General features: G+C 46.5%; 1 protein-coding gene across 4 annotated transcripts in view; it reads right to left on the bottom strand.

Annotated features, from left to right (window-relative positions):
* ACE2 (angiotensin converting enzyme 2) overlaps window positions 1-14,012 on the bottom strand; it is a 74,406-nt gene that overhangs the window by 41,443 nt on the left and 18,951 nt on the right. For all 4 annotated transcript variants that reach the window (XM_056559250.1, XM_056559253.1, XM_056559252.1 and 1 more), the window contains one exon: window positions 8,050-8,193. In XM_056559250.1, coding sequence (XP_056415225.1) covers window positions 8,050-8,193 — 144 coding nt within the window. The remainder of the gene's footprint in view (window positions 1-8,049; window positions 8,194-14,012) is intronic.

The raw sequence follows: 14,012 nt of genomic DNA, 5'->3' as shown, positions 1-14,012 counted from the left end.
GGCTCCCCAGCCAGCTCGGGGCCCCAAGCAATTGCTTGGTTTGCCTAACCTGTAGCGACAGGCCTTTTAGAGATGAGATGAGAGAAATGAATTGGAAAATCCAAATTTATTACGAATTTCCTGGAAAATTCGATTAGTAACGAATCTGAATATCGCCACGATTCGATAAAACTAATCGCTTCATTAAACTCCCTTTTTGTGCGGTCCAGGGGATCTAAAATGGCGGCTTCACGTGTGAGGACATGGAGCAAGGAATTCTGGAAAGGTGGGTAGAAGGAATCACCCTGAGTCACTTGGTGGCATGCAATCTATCAGCAGCCAGCCAGCCCTGTGATGTCACAGCCCTATATATTCAGTAGCCACTGCTGAACACAGGCATTTCTGGGACTGTTTGCTCAGAGAGCAGAGACTGTGTGTTACTGACAATCACAATACAGATCTTATTCTCCACAGCAGCAAATCCATTCACCTCAGGCCTGCATCACTACAGACAGGCAGGGACAGTTCAGAGTGTGAGAGAGTACACTTACTGCTGGTGCAACCTAAGTTTTTTCTGGTTAAAGTTACTAGGGGGCAGTTAGTGTAAAAGCACTAAACGACTTCCACACTAGATGGTTACGCTTATTTCTGGTGCAACCTTTTTGGGGTGTGTTATCCGCAAATAAGTGAAATATATACGCACTCAGCAGTTCTACGTTTATTCAGGTTAAAGGTCATAGTTTGCATTTAGTGTAAAAGCACTAAAACACTTACCCACTAGATAGTTATGCTTATTTCTGGTGCATCATCCGCAAATAAGAGAAATATATAAGCACTCAGCAGTTCCACAAGTATGTCAGGAGCACAAAGGAGGCCTAAATTTATCAGGCGCAGGCAGAAGTCGCAGCAGATTAGGGGCGTGTGCCAGCAGGAGTCGCAGCAAGAGGCCTGAGCTCCCGGTATCAGCTAGCGGTCGTGTCTCGACCAGCAACCCATCTGCCGTCATTGATTGTTAACTCGGTCATCCAATTCATCCCAAGTGACTTCTGACACCCCCAGTCAACAGTCAGTGGGTTTCTCCTATCCTCCCATTGCCTCTGTCCTATGCTGTTCCCTCCTCCAGAGAAGTATTGTATGCTCTGGGCTCAGCTCCACTATTCAGCGAGGACGATCAACTAGAGGACAGTCAGCAGCTATTGCCCAGCCAAGAATTGGAGGAAACATCTGCCACTTCCTCCACTAGGCGAGCAAGTAGTGATAAGGAGAGTGGTTTGGGAGGTGGTGTTGCCAGCGTTCAGGCTCCTGAAACAGACACCATTCGAAAGCTTGAGGATGACATCACTGACGTGCCAAAATAATGTTGTCACCACTCAATGATGATGAAGCCGATCGCAGCTGGGTGCAGAAGGGGTTCCATCATCATCGGGAGAAAAGGGTGGCAGGTTGCCAGTGATGCAGCAGCTGAGCCAACAAGGTGATAGCATGGTTGGGGGTCAGCATGGTGGAAGCAGTGGGAAGTCTGGAGCCAAACATTTCCAGGGTAGACCAACTGCTTTGTGGCAGCCTACCTGCCCGGGAGGTAGTGGAGCAGGGGTTCCTGGAGTCGGAGGCAGTATCAGTCAGTCAGTGCGGATTGTTAGGGGGAAAATCAGCTACTCAGTGGTATAGCAGTTTTTTTTATCAAGCATCCGGAGGATGTTAACTTGGCCACATGCAAGATGTGTCGACAGAAGGTTAAGCAAGGCCATGGTCCCAATGTTGGCACCACGGCCCTGTGTCAACATATGCAGCATCACCATCAAGTGGCCTGGGAGATCTGTGGCTCTGATGCGGTGGTCCAGCCTGCTGCACCACCCAGTAGCACGCCGCTCCCTGTTTCAGCCAGCCAAGGTTCCACCACCTCAGCCGAAGGGCACTGTTTGTCATTCCCATCTTCTGTCGCTCCAGATGGTCCGGCTCCTTCTACTTCAGTCATTCTGGCAGCAATCCATCACAGAAGCGATGTCCAAGAGACAGCAGTATGCACCCACTCATCCAGCTGTGCCGAAGCTGAATGTGCTCCTGTCCATGTGGCTGGTGCTGTAGTCCCTCCCTTTTCAAGTGGTGGACTCCGCACCTTTCAGAGAACTGATGGCTTGTGCCGAGCCAAGGTAGAGAGTCCCAAGCCGTCATTTCTTTGCGAAAAAGGCAGTACCAGCCCTTCCAAAACACGTAGAAGAGAAAGTGGGACAGTCCTTGAGCCAGTCGGTGTGTACCAAAGTGCACTGCAGTGCCGACATGTGGAGCTGTTACTATGGTCAGGGACAATACATGTCCTTTACGGCCCACTGGGTGAATGTGGTTCCTGCACAGCCACACCAGCGACTTGGACAGGTCACACCGCTTCCTCCTCCTCCATGTCCTCAGCCTCCACTACAAGTGCAAGTCTCAGTGCCCCTCTAGCATACCATGTGTACAGGGCACGGCTGTGTCACGCTGTTCTTCATCTGGTTTGCCTTGGCGAATGGAGTCACACAGGGGAGGAACTGCTGAAAATGATTCGTCAAGAAATCGAACCATGGCTTTCTCCGTGACAACTGGAAATGGGAACCATGGTGACCGACAACGGAAAGAATATCTTGTCTGCGCTGCGTCAAGGAAGCCTGAGCCATGCACCCTGCATAGCATGTGCTCAATCTGGTTGTCAAGCAGTCCCTAAAGTCTTCCACCCAATTGCAAGACATCCTTACAATGGGAAGGAAACTTTGCATGCACTTCAGCCACTCGTACACTGCAAAGCACACCCTCCTTGGGCTGCAGCATCAGAACGGCATCCCCCAACAAAGTATGATATGCAACGTTTCCACCCATTGGAATTCCACCCTCCATATGTTGGACCGACTATACGAACAGAGAAAGCCCATCAATGATTTCTTGATGATCCAAGTGGATAGGGGTATTCCCCTGTGTATCTTCAATGTCAACAAGTGGCAGCTCATCCGTGACACCTGCCGTTTGCTCAGGGCCATTGAGGAAGCTACATTATTAGTCATTCGCCAGGATTACGGGATGAATGACATCATTCCACTGCTTCATTTCCTACAACAGATGGTGGAAACAATGGCTGGTCAAGGCACTGGAGACATGGCGCCTACATCTCACGGCCACATGAGCCCTGTGGGGGCTGAACTGGAGGTGGAGGAGGAGGGGGGAGGGACAGTGGAGCACAAGCAATGTGTATCAAAATGGGTGGTTTTCATACTCATCTGATAGAAGAGGAGGTGCAGGCCAGAGCAGCTACAGGGTGATGAGGAAGATGAGAGAGGGGACCCAGTCACACTGTGGCAGTATGCAGTGGAGGTGGAGGCAGGGAGTCCCTCCGAGTCACTTGCACAAATGTCACAATGCATGCTCACTTGCTTGAGTAGTGACTGCTGAATTGTCACCATTTGGCAGCGGGATGACTTCTGGCTCTCCACCTTGTTGGACCCTCGCTACTGGCACAAAATGGGGGCCTTTTTTACACCCACTGAGAGGGAGGACAAACTGACCTACTACAGAGACATCCCACATAGTCAGTTGGCCAATGCCTATTTGCGCCATTGTCCATCCTCTCGCAGGTCTGACTCGGGGGGGCCCTCTACACTCACCTTCCACTGCCATGGCTGCTGGGGAGGGTTGGGGTGGCAGGAGCAGTACCATCTCCATCAGCAGCAGCCTGAGTCTATGAGTCTACCCCACTATGTCACTGGGTCACTTTCAGGACTCCTGATGCTGCTGCTGCCATCTCCAGGCTTTGTCATTTTGCCGTCATATGGTCTCCTCATGCTGATGCCACCTCTAGGCTCTGTCACTGTGCCACTCTGCGGCCTACATAGGCTGCCATCACTTCTAGGCTGTGTCTTTCTGCTGCCATTTGGTATCCTCATGCTTCTGCCACCTCCACGCTGTGTCATTCTGCTGCCATTTGGTCTCCTCATGCATCTGCCACCTCCAGGCTGTGTCATTCTGCCGCCATATGATCTCCTCATGCTGACCCCACCTCCAGGCTGTGTCACTCTGCCGCCATATGGTCTCCTCATGCTTCCGCCACCTCCAGGCTGTGTCATTCTGCCACCATTTGGTCTCCTCATGCTGCTGCCACCTCCAGGCTGTGTCATTCTGCTGCTATTTGGTCTCCTCATGCTTCTGCCACCTCCAGGCTGTGTCATTCTGCCGCCAAATGGTCTTCTCATGCTGCCGCCACCTCCATGCTGTGTTCTTCTGCCACTATTTGGTCTCCTCATGCTGCCGCCACCTCCAGGCTGTGTCATTTTGCCACCATTTGGTCTCCGCATGCTGCCACTACCTCCAGACTCTGTCATTGTGCTGCTCTGCGGTCTACATAGGCTATCGCCACCTCCAGGCTGTGTCATTCTGCCACCATTTTGTCTCCTCATGCTGCCATCACCTCCAGGCTGTGTCATTCTGCCGCCATATGGTCTTCTCATGCTAATGCCACTTCCAGGCTCTGTCATTGTGCCTCCATTTCATCTCATCATGCTTCTGCCACCTCCAGGCTGTTCAGGGCACTGAGAGGCAGGGGCTGGGACAGGTGGTAGCTCTATCTTTGACAACTTTGAAATAAAATTGTCACCTCTCCAAAGATTTCAAGGATAGAGTCCAGATACAGCAATACAAAAATAGTCGCAGCACTCCAAAGTATAGAAAAAATTAAAAGTGGCTTTATTCCATATCACAAATACTGGTGCAACGTTTCAGCTGCCCATGCAGCCTTTTTCAAGCAATGCTTAAAAAAGGCTGCATGGGCAGCTGAAACGTTGCACCAGTATTTGTGATATGGAATAAAGCCACTTTTTATTTTTTCTATACTTTGGAGTGCTGCGACTATTTTTGTAATGCTGTATCTGGATTGGGGTCTTAACTGGGCCCAACTAGTTGCTTGCACCCTCTTATTTTTTGTCACTTTTTGCATTTTTTGCCCCCCTGGGTTGTGCTGCTTTTCCAGTATTTTTCTCTAAGGATAGAGTCCAGATATATATGCGGGATGGAAACTTTGGCCCCTAAAGGCTTAAATGCCGAACTGGAAATTTTCGGATTCATCTAGATAGAGACCACACTAGGATGATAAGAGGAATCTAGTTTCCTGACTTCTCCGATTCTACAACCCATCATCCTTTCACTTCTTTCTACATCATTACTTTATATCATCATCTTTCCACCGTACAGCTATAGTATCTCAATTTAGATCCATACATTTTCTTTCCAAACTGTATATTTATATCTGTGTCTATTATGTATACAATTTTGATTTTTTACCCAAAAATGTTTTCTATAATTTAAAAAGTTTTTTGTACAAAAGGATATATATTCTTTATATTTTTATACACATTCTTCTATATAGATTTTTCTACTCATTAATGCATTTTGATATCCGAATTACTTCCATAATTAGTAGAACAAATATCACACTTCTGCAATACGTGTCTGCAGTTTATAGTCTCAAAACAACGTAACACCAACTCAGTATAATAAATCAACAGTCCGATTATGAATCAATATATATATCAACCTATTATCTTATTATCACAAATATTTCCACACACGCATGATTATAATACATTTTTACAATTTTTTCATCATCCTTACATCATTTATTACTATCTTTTATATTTATTACTATTTATTACTATCTATATATATACAAATAATGTTTCAACATATTTCCACATAATAAACATTTATGAACATATCCCCGATATGCCATCTCTCTATAGCAAAATTATTATTATTATTATATTTTTTTTTGCAATCAAATCTTTACACTCAACAAGAAGTTGACAACGAATTTTCCATATCCAGGTTTTGCATCACAACATATCACCTGTACAACTATCCAGTACACAATTTGTATATAACGATGAGAACTATCCTATCACAGGGCTGTTGCAGGTATAAATAGTACCTCTCCACAACCAGTCAACCATTGCTACTGAAAAAGAGGTAGATGAGTACCTCAAAACGCGTCTAGCCTCTATCACCTGTACCCCAGTATTGGCAAACCAGACGATCTTTACCATCATTCACCAGATCGCAAGAAATTTACTGGAGCATGCTTCCGGGGTTGTACGCATCCCGCCTGCCAGCGGACGTCTCCCCACCGAAAACCTTTTTCCGGCAACTAGGCTCCAGGCGCTGCCTCATGCACCCACAGAATTACAATTAAGATACTATCTATATCCCCCTCACCAATCTCTATCCTTGTGCCGCCAGGGTAGAGTGGGATACACACAAGGAAACCCAGCGCTGCAGAGCGCATTGATTATAACCCCTTGCCAACACACTGCTCCATGCAGTATCATGACCAGATATGAGCTATACAGAGACATTGCTACTCAGACTATTTGTAATCAACCATACAAGGCACAATCTCCGTGCATACATCTATAAGCGCTACAGACTATTTGCCACAAAGGGATACCAGCACTTTTTTACCCTGTATATTATATGTCTATTTTATTTTATTTCATTGTATGAATATTTTATACATTCACTACCTTGCTTATCGTGGTGAGTCCGATGTAAGGGCCCTACAAAGGACACCACAAGCACTATCATTGTTATAATAAATTGTTTTAAATTAATTCACTGGATATACATCCGGTGTCTTCCAAAAGTAAAAACACGTCAATTTTATGATGCAAACATAAAGTAGACATATTGTATATGTGAACCAAAAAAAAATGTATTCGTAATATCCATTTTCCTTACAAGCAGAGAGCTTCAAAGTTAGAAAAATGCTAAATTTTCAAATTTTTCATCAAATTTACGGATTTTTCACCAAGAAAGGATGCAAGTATCGACAAAAATTTACCACTATGTTAAAGTAGAATATGTCACGAAAAGACAATCTCGGAATCAGAATGATAACTAAAAGCATTCCAGAGTTATTAATGTTTAAAGTGACAGTGGTCAGATGTGCAAAAAACGCTCCGGTCCTTAAGGCCAAAATGGGCTCCGTCCTGAAGGGGTTAATCAACTGGTGGCAGAAAGTTAAACAGATTTGTAAATGACTTCTATTTAAAAATCTTACAGAGGAAGTTATATAGTTATTTTCTGTCTGACCACAGGGCTCTCTGCTGTCACCTCTGTCCGTGTCAGGAATTGTTCAGAGCAGGATAGGTTTGCTATGGGGATTTGCTCCTACTCTGGACAGTTCCTGACATGGACAGAGGTGTCAGCAGAGAGCACTGTGGTCAGACAGAAAAAAAAAACATACAACTTCCTCTGTAACATATAGCAACTGATAAGTACTGGAAGGATTAAGATTTTTAAATGGAGGTAATTTACAAATCTGTTAAAAATTTTGGCACCAGCTTATTTAAAAAAAAATGTTTTTCACGGGAAAACCTCTTTAAAGGGGTACTCCGGTGGAAAACTTTTTGTTTTTAAATCAACTGGTGTCAGAAGGTTAAACAGATATTAATTTGTAAATTATTTCTATTAAATATCAATCCTTCCAGTACTTATTAGCTGCTGAATACTACAGAGGAAATTATTTTCTTTTTGGAACACAGAGCTCTCTGCTGAATCACGAGCACAGTGCTCTCAGCTGACATCTCTGTCCATTTTAAGAACTGTCCAGAGTAGGAGAAAATCCCCATAGCAAACATATGCTGCTCTGGAAAGTTCCTAAAATGGACAGAGATGTCAGCAGAGAGCACTGTGCTCGTGATGTCTGCAGAGAGCACGGTGTTCCAAAAAGAAAATAATTTCCTCTGTAGTATTCAGCAGCTAATAAGTACTGGAAGGATTAAGATTTTTTAATAGAAGTAATTTACAAAACTGTTCAAATTTCTGGCACCAGTTGATTTAAAGAAAAAATGTTTTCTACCGGAGTACCCCTTTAAGTGCCTAAGCCCTCCTAGAGGTGACTACAGGCAGCCAGTGTGTTATTATTTAAATCTATATGTATACAGGGGACTCAAAGCTCTCCAGGTGGAGATTTGAATTCTTGGGATACACATACTAGCCCCTTTTTTTATAGGATTGACAGTTTACAATGTATTTCTGTACTAGAATGTTACTCACCATTCAGTCTAGCAGCCTCATTCTCCAAATCAACATATTCTTCATAAAGTTTTCTCATCTTTTTTCCAGCTTCTGCTCTCCATCCTTCCCAGACCCAGAGCCTCTCATGATAGTCTGTGCTCTCTAACATGATACTGTCCAAGCCTGTGGGTAACATAAGAATGTTATTACAGCATGGTAATATTGGACAGACTGCTTACTCTGCCTTTATATTGTGTTATATTGAGTCTGCACTATTGAAGGCACCATGCAAAATACAATAATAAATGCATCATTTCAAGGAATAAATTTGTAATTGGAATTTAGTTGATAAAACCATGTACAATACAGTGCAGGACATATTGCCTGTGTAACTTGTTTAGCTGCACAGGACCCACAATAGGCAGGGTCCCACTTAGTCCAGAGGAGGATCCCTCCCCTGTCACCCCTGTCACTCACACTCTCCAATGCTTTATTATAATCCGTCAATCACAGTCTGAACAATTAGATTAGCAGCGATGTGATTGGCTGATGATATTGCCTGTGTAAATAGTGTATGTGTGCCTGAACAGTCTAATTTCCCTTGGTCACCAGAGATTTAAACCATTATACCTTTCACTGCCCTGGACCGTTTGGAGTTAACGCCTTAATTGCCCTAGATCACCACAAATTGAAAAATAGGACTATATTTCACATAAAAAAGTTAAAGGTATTTTGTCAGCTCCATATCATGCTCAGGGCTGCACATTTGGGCAGATATTTATTAGGGGGATGAAACAAATGATGCATGTCTCTTACCTGATTGCAAAGTTATAAAATTATGTTTTTCTCCTAAGCCCAAGAGACCATGCTGTGCTGCAGCACACATATATCCTCCTGAGGGGGGGAGGAGGAGGGAGGAGGTGTGCATTGTACAGCTCAGCTAAGCCTGTGCAACTCTTGAACTGAATATTTAATTGTTGTTCAACTTTGAATATGACTTTACAATTTATATTTACACATGTAATATTGAGGAACTTGCCTTATTGATTGTGTTTGATCCTGACCGGAATTTTGAGAAGTGCAACCCTTACACCTGTCACTGAACAATATTCAGATGTAGAAAAACTAACTCTACAAGAAAGCACCACATGATGGGCTCTCGTGGTAACCAGAACTGGGAATACACCTCTGGACTATATTACAGATTGTAACTTAGGATCAGTACACAAATAAAGCAAATACATTTGTACATATATATACAGTCATGGTCGTAAATGTTGGCACCCCTGAAATTTTTCTAGTATTGATGTATTTAATGAAGTATTTCTCACACAAAAGGATTGCAGTAACACATGTTTTGCTATACACATGTTTATTCCATTTGTGTGTATTGGAATTAAGCCAAAAAGGGGAGGAAAAAAAGCTAATTGGACATAATGTCACACCAAACTCCAAAAATGGTCTGGACAAAATTATTGGCACCCTTTCAAAATTGTGGAAAAATAACATTGTTTCCAGCATGTGGTGCTCCTTTAAACTCACCTGGGGCAAGTAACAGGTGTGGGCAATATAAAAATATCACACCTGAAAGCAGATAAAAAGGAGAGTGTTACGCCGAGCGCTCCGGGTCCCCGCTCCTCCCCGGAGCGCTCGCTACACTTCCCTCACTGCAGCGCCCCGGTCGGTTCCACGGACCCGGGGCGCTGCGTTACTACCTCCGGCCGGGATGCGATTCGCGATGCGGGTAGCGCCCGCTCGCGATGCGCACCCCGGCTCCCGTACCTTACTCGCTCCCCGTCAGTTCTGTCCCGGCGCGCGCGGCCCCGCTCCCTAGGGCGCGCGCGCGCCGGGTCTTTGCGATTTAAAGGGCCACTGCACCGCTGATTGGTGCAGTGGTTCCAATTAGTGTTTACACCTGTGCACTTCCCTATATCACCTCACTTCCCCTTCACTCCCTCGCCGGATCTTGTTGCCCTAGTGCCAGTGAAAGCGTTCCTTGTGTGTTCCTTGCCTGTGATTCCAGACCTTCTGCCGTTGCCCCTGACTACGATCCTTGCTGCCTGCCCCGACCTTCTGCTACGTCCGACCTTGCTTCTGTCTACTCCCTTGTACCGCGCCTATCTTCAGCAGCCAGAGAGGTTGAGCCGTTGCTAGGGGATACGACCTGGTCACTACCGCCGCAGCAAGACCATCCCGCTTTGCGGCGGGCTCTGGTGAAAACCAGTAGTGACTTAGAACCGATCCTCTAGCACGGTCCACGCCAATCCCTCTCTGGCACAGAGGATCCACTACCTGCCAGCCGGCATCGTGACAGTAGATCCGGCCATGGATCCCGCTGAAGTTCCTCTGCCAGTTGTCGCTGACCTCACCACGGTGGTCGCCCAGCAGTCACAACAGATTGCGCAACAAGGCCAACAGCTGTCTCAACTGACTGTTATGCTACAACAGTTACTACCACAGCTCCAGCAATCATCTCCTCCGCCAGCTCCTGTACCTCCTCCGCAGCGAGTGGCCGCTTCTGGAATACGACTATCCTTGCCGGATAAATTTGATGGGGACTCTAAGTTTTGCCGTGGCTTTCTTTCCCAATGTTCATTACACTTGGAGATGATGTCGGACCAGTTCCCCACTGAAAGGTCTAAGGTGGCTTTCGTAGTCAGCCTGCTGTCTGGAAAAGCCCTGGCTTGGGCCACACCGCTCTGGGACCGCAATGACCCCGTCACTGCCTCTGTACACTCCTTCTTCTCGGAAATTCGAAGTGTCTTTGAGGAACCTGCCCGAGCCTCTTCTGCTGAGACTGCCCTGTTGAACCTGGTCCAGGGTAATTCTTCCGTTGGCGAGTATGCCGTACAGTTCCGTACCCTTGCTTCAGAATTATCCTGGAATAATGAGGCACTCTGCGCGACCTTTAAAAAAGGCCTATCCAGCAACATTAAAGATGTTCTGGCCGCACGAGAAATCCCTGCTAACCTACATGAACTCATCCATCTTGCCACTCGCATTGACATGCGTTTTTCCGAACGGCGTCAGGAGCTCCGCCAGGATATGGACTCTGTTCGCACGAGGCGTTTCTTCTCCCCGGCTCCTCTCTCCTCTGGTCCCCTGCAATCTGTTCCTGTGCCTCCCGCCGTGGAGGCTATGCAGGTCGACCGGTCTCGCCTGACACCCCAAGAGAGGACACGACGCCGCATGGAGAATCTCTGCCTGTACTGTGCTAGTACCGAACACTTCCTGAAGGATTGTCCTATCCGTCCTCCCCGCCTGGAAAGACGTCCGCTGACTCCGCACAAAGGTGAGACAGTCCTTGATGTCTACTCTGCTTCTCCACGTCTTACTGTGCCTGTGCGGATGTCTGCCTCTGCCTTCTCCTTCTCTGCTGTGGCCTTCTTGGACTCTGGATCTGCAGGAAATTTCATCTTAGCCTCCCTCGTCAACAGGTTCAACATCCCGGTGACCAGTCTCGCCAGACCCCTCTACATCAATTGTGTAAACAATGAAAGATTGGACTGTACTATACGTTTCCGCACGGAGCCCCTTCTAATGTGCATCGGATCTCATCACGAGAGGATTGAACTGTTGGTTCTCCCCAATTGCACTTCTGAAATCCTTCTTGGACTTCCCTGGCTTCAACTCCATTCCCCAATCCTGGATTGGTCCACTGGGGAGATCAAGAGTTGGGGGCCCTCTTGTTCCAAGGACTGCTTAAAACCGGTTCCCAGTAAACCTTGCCGTGTCCCTGTGCTTCCTCGTGTAACCGGTCTCCCTAAGGCCTATATGGACTTTGCGGACGTTTTTTGCAAAAAACAAGCTGAGACTCTACCTCCTCACAGGCCTTATGATTGTCCCATTGACCTCCTCCCGGGCACTACTCCACCCCGGGGCAGAATCTATCCTCTGTCCGTCCCAGAGACTCTTGCCATGTCTGAATACGTCCAAGAAAATTTAAAAAAGGGCTTTATCCGTAAATCCTCCTCTCCTGCCGGAGCCGGATTTTTCTTTGTGTCCAAAAAAGATGGCTCTCTACGTCCTTGCATTGACTACCGCGGTCTTAATAAAATCACGGTTAAGAACCGCTACCCCCTACCCCTCATCTCTGAACTCTTTGATCGTCTCCAAGGTGCCCATATTTTTACCAAACTGGACTTAAGAGGTGCTTATAATCTCATCCGCATCAGAGAGGGGGATGAATGGAAAACGGCATTTAACACCAGAGATGGACACTTTGAGTATCTGGTCATGCCCTTTGGTCTATGCAACGCCCCTGCCGTCTTCCAAGACTTTGTTAATGAAATTTTTCGTGATCTACTATACTCCTGTGTTGTTGTATATCTGGACGATATCCTGATTTTTTCTGCCAATCTTGAAGAACACCGCCAGCATGTCCGTATGGTTCTTCAGAGACTTCGTGATAATCAACTCTATGCCAAAATAGAGAAATGTCTGTTTGAATGCCAATCTCTTCCTTTTCTAGGATACTTGGTCTCTGGCCAGGGACTACAAATGGACCCAGATAAACTCTCTGCCGTCTTAGATTGGCCACGCCCCTCCGGACTCCGTGCCATCCAACGTTTTTTGGGGTTCGCCAATTATTACAGGCAATTTATTCCACATTTTTCTACCATTGTGGCTCCTATTGTGGCTTTAACAAAAAAAAATGCCGATCCCAAGTCTTGGCCTCCTCAAGCGGAAGACGCCTTTAAACGACTCAAGTCTGCCTTTTCTTCGGCTCCCGTGCTCTCCAGACCTGACCCATCTAAACCCTTCCTATTGGAGGTTGATGCCTCCTCAGTGGGAGCTGGAGCTGTCCTTCTACAAAAAAACTCTTCCGGGCATGCTGTTACTTGTGGTTTTTTTTCCAGGACCTTCTCTCCGGCGGAGAGGAACTACTCCATCGGGGATCGAGAGCTTCTAGCCATTAAATTAGCACTTGAGGAATGGAGGCATCTGCTGGAGGGATCAAGATTTCCAGTTATTATTTACACCGATCACAAGAACCTCTCCTACCTCCAGTCTGCCCAACGGCTGAATCCTCGTCAGGCCAGGTGGTCTCTGTTCTTTGCCCGATTTAATTTTGAAATTCACTTTCGGCCTGCTGATAAAAACATTAGGGCCGATGCTCTCTCTCGTTCCTCAGATGCCTCTGAAATTGAACTCTCTCCTCAACACATCATTCCTCCTGACTGCCTGATTTCCACTTCTCCAGCCTCCATCAGGCAAACTCCTCCAGGAAAGACCTTTGTTTCTCCACGCCAACGCCTTGGGATCCTCAAATGGGGTCACTCCTCCCATCTCGCAGGTCATGCGGGCATCAAGAAATCTGTGCAACTCATCTCTCGCTTCTATTGGTGGCCGACTCTAGAGACTGATGTGGTGGACTTTGTGCGAGCCTGCACTATCTGTGCCCGGGATAAGACTCCTCGCCAGAAGCCCGCTGGTTTTCTTCATCCTCTACCTGTCCCCGAACAACCTTGGTCTCTGATTGGTATGGATTTTATTACTGACTTACCCCCATCCCATGGCAACACTGTTATTTGGGTGGTCGTTGATCGATTCTCCAAAATGGCACATTTCATCCCTCTTCCTGGTCTTCCTTCAGCGCCTCAGTTGGCTAAACAATTTTTTGTACACATTTTTCGTCTTCACGGGTTGCCTACACAGATCGTCTCGGATAGAGGCGTCCAATTTGTGTCTAAATTCTGGAGGGCTCTCTGTAAACAACTCAAGATTAAATTAAATTTTTCTTCTGCATACCATCCTCAATCCAATGGACAAGTAGAGAGAATTAACCAGATCTTGGGTGACTATTTACGACATTTTGTTTCCTCCCGCCAGGATGACTGGGCAGATCTTCTACCTTGGGCCGAATTCTCGTATAATTTCAGAATCTCTGAATCTTCCTCCAAATCTCCGTTTTTCGTGGTGTACGGCCGTCACCCTCTTCCCCCCCTCCCTACCCCCTTGCCCTCTGGTCTGCCCGCTGTGGATGAAATTTCTCGTGATCT

Source organism: Hyla sarda, chromosome 2, assembly GCF_029499605.1.
Source record: "Hyla sarda isolate aHylSar1 chromosome 2, aHylSar1.hap1, whole genome shotgun sequence".
Taxonomy (NCBI): domain Eukaryota; kingdom Metazoa; phylum Chordata; class Amphibia; order Anura; family Hylidae; genus Hyla; species Hyla sarda.
Note: the sequence above shows the minus strand (reverse complement) of the source record. Positions and strands in the feature narration are given on the sequence as shown.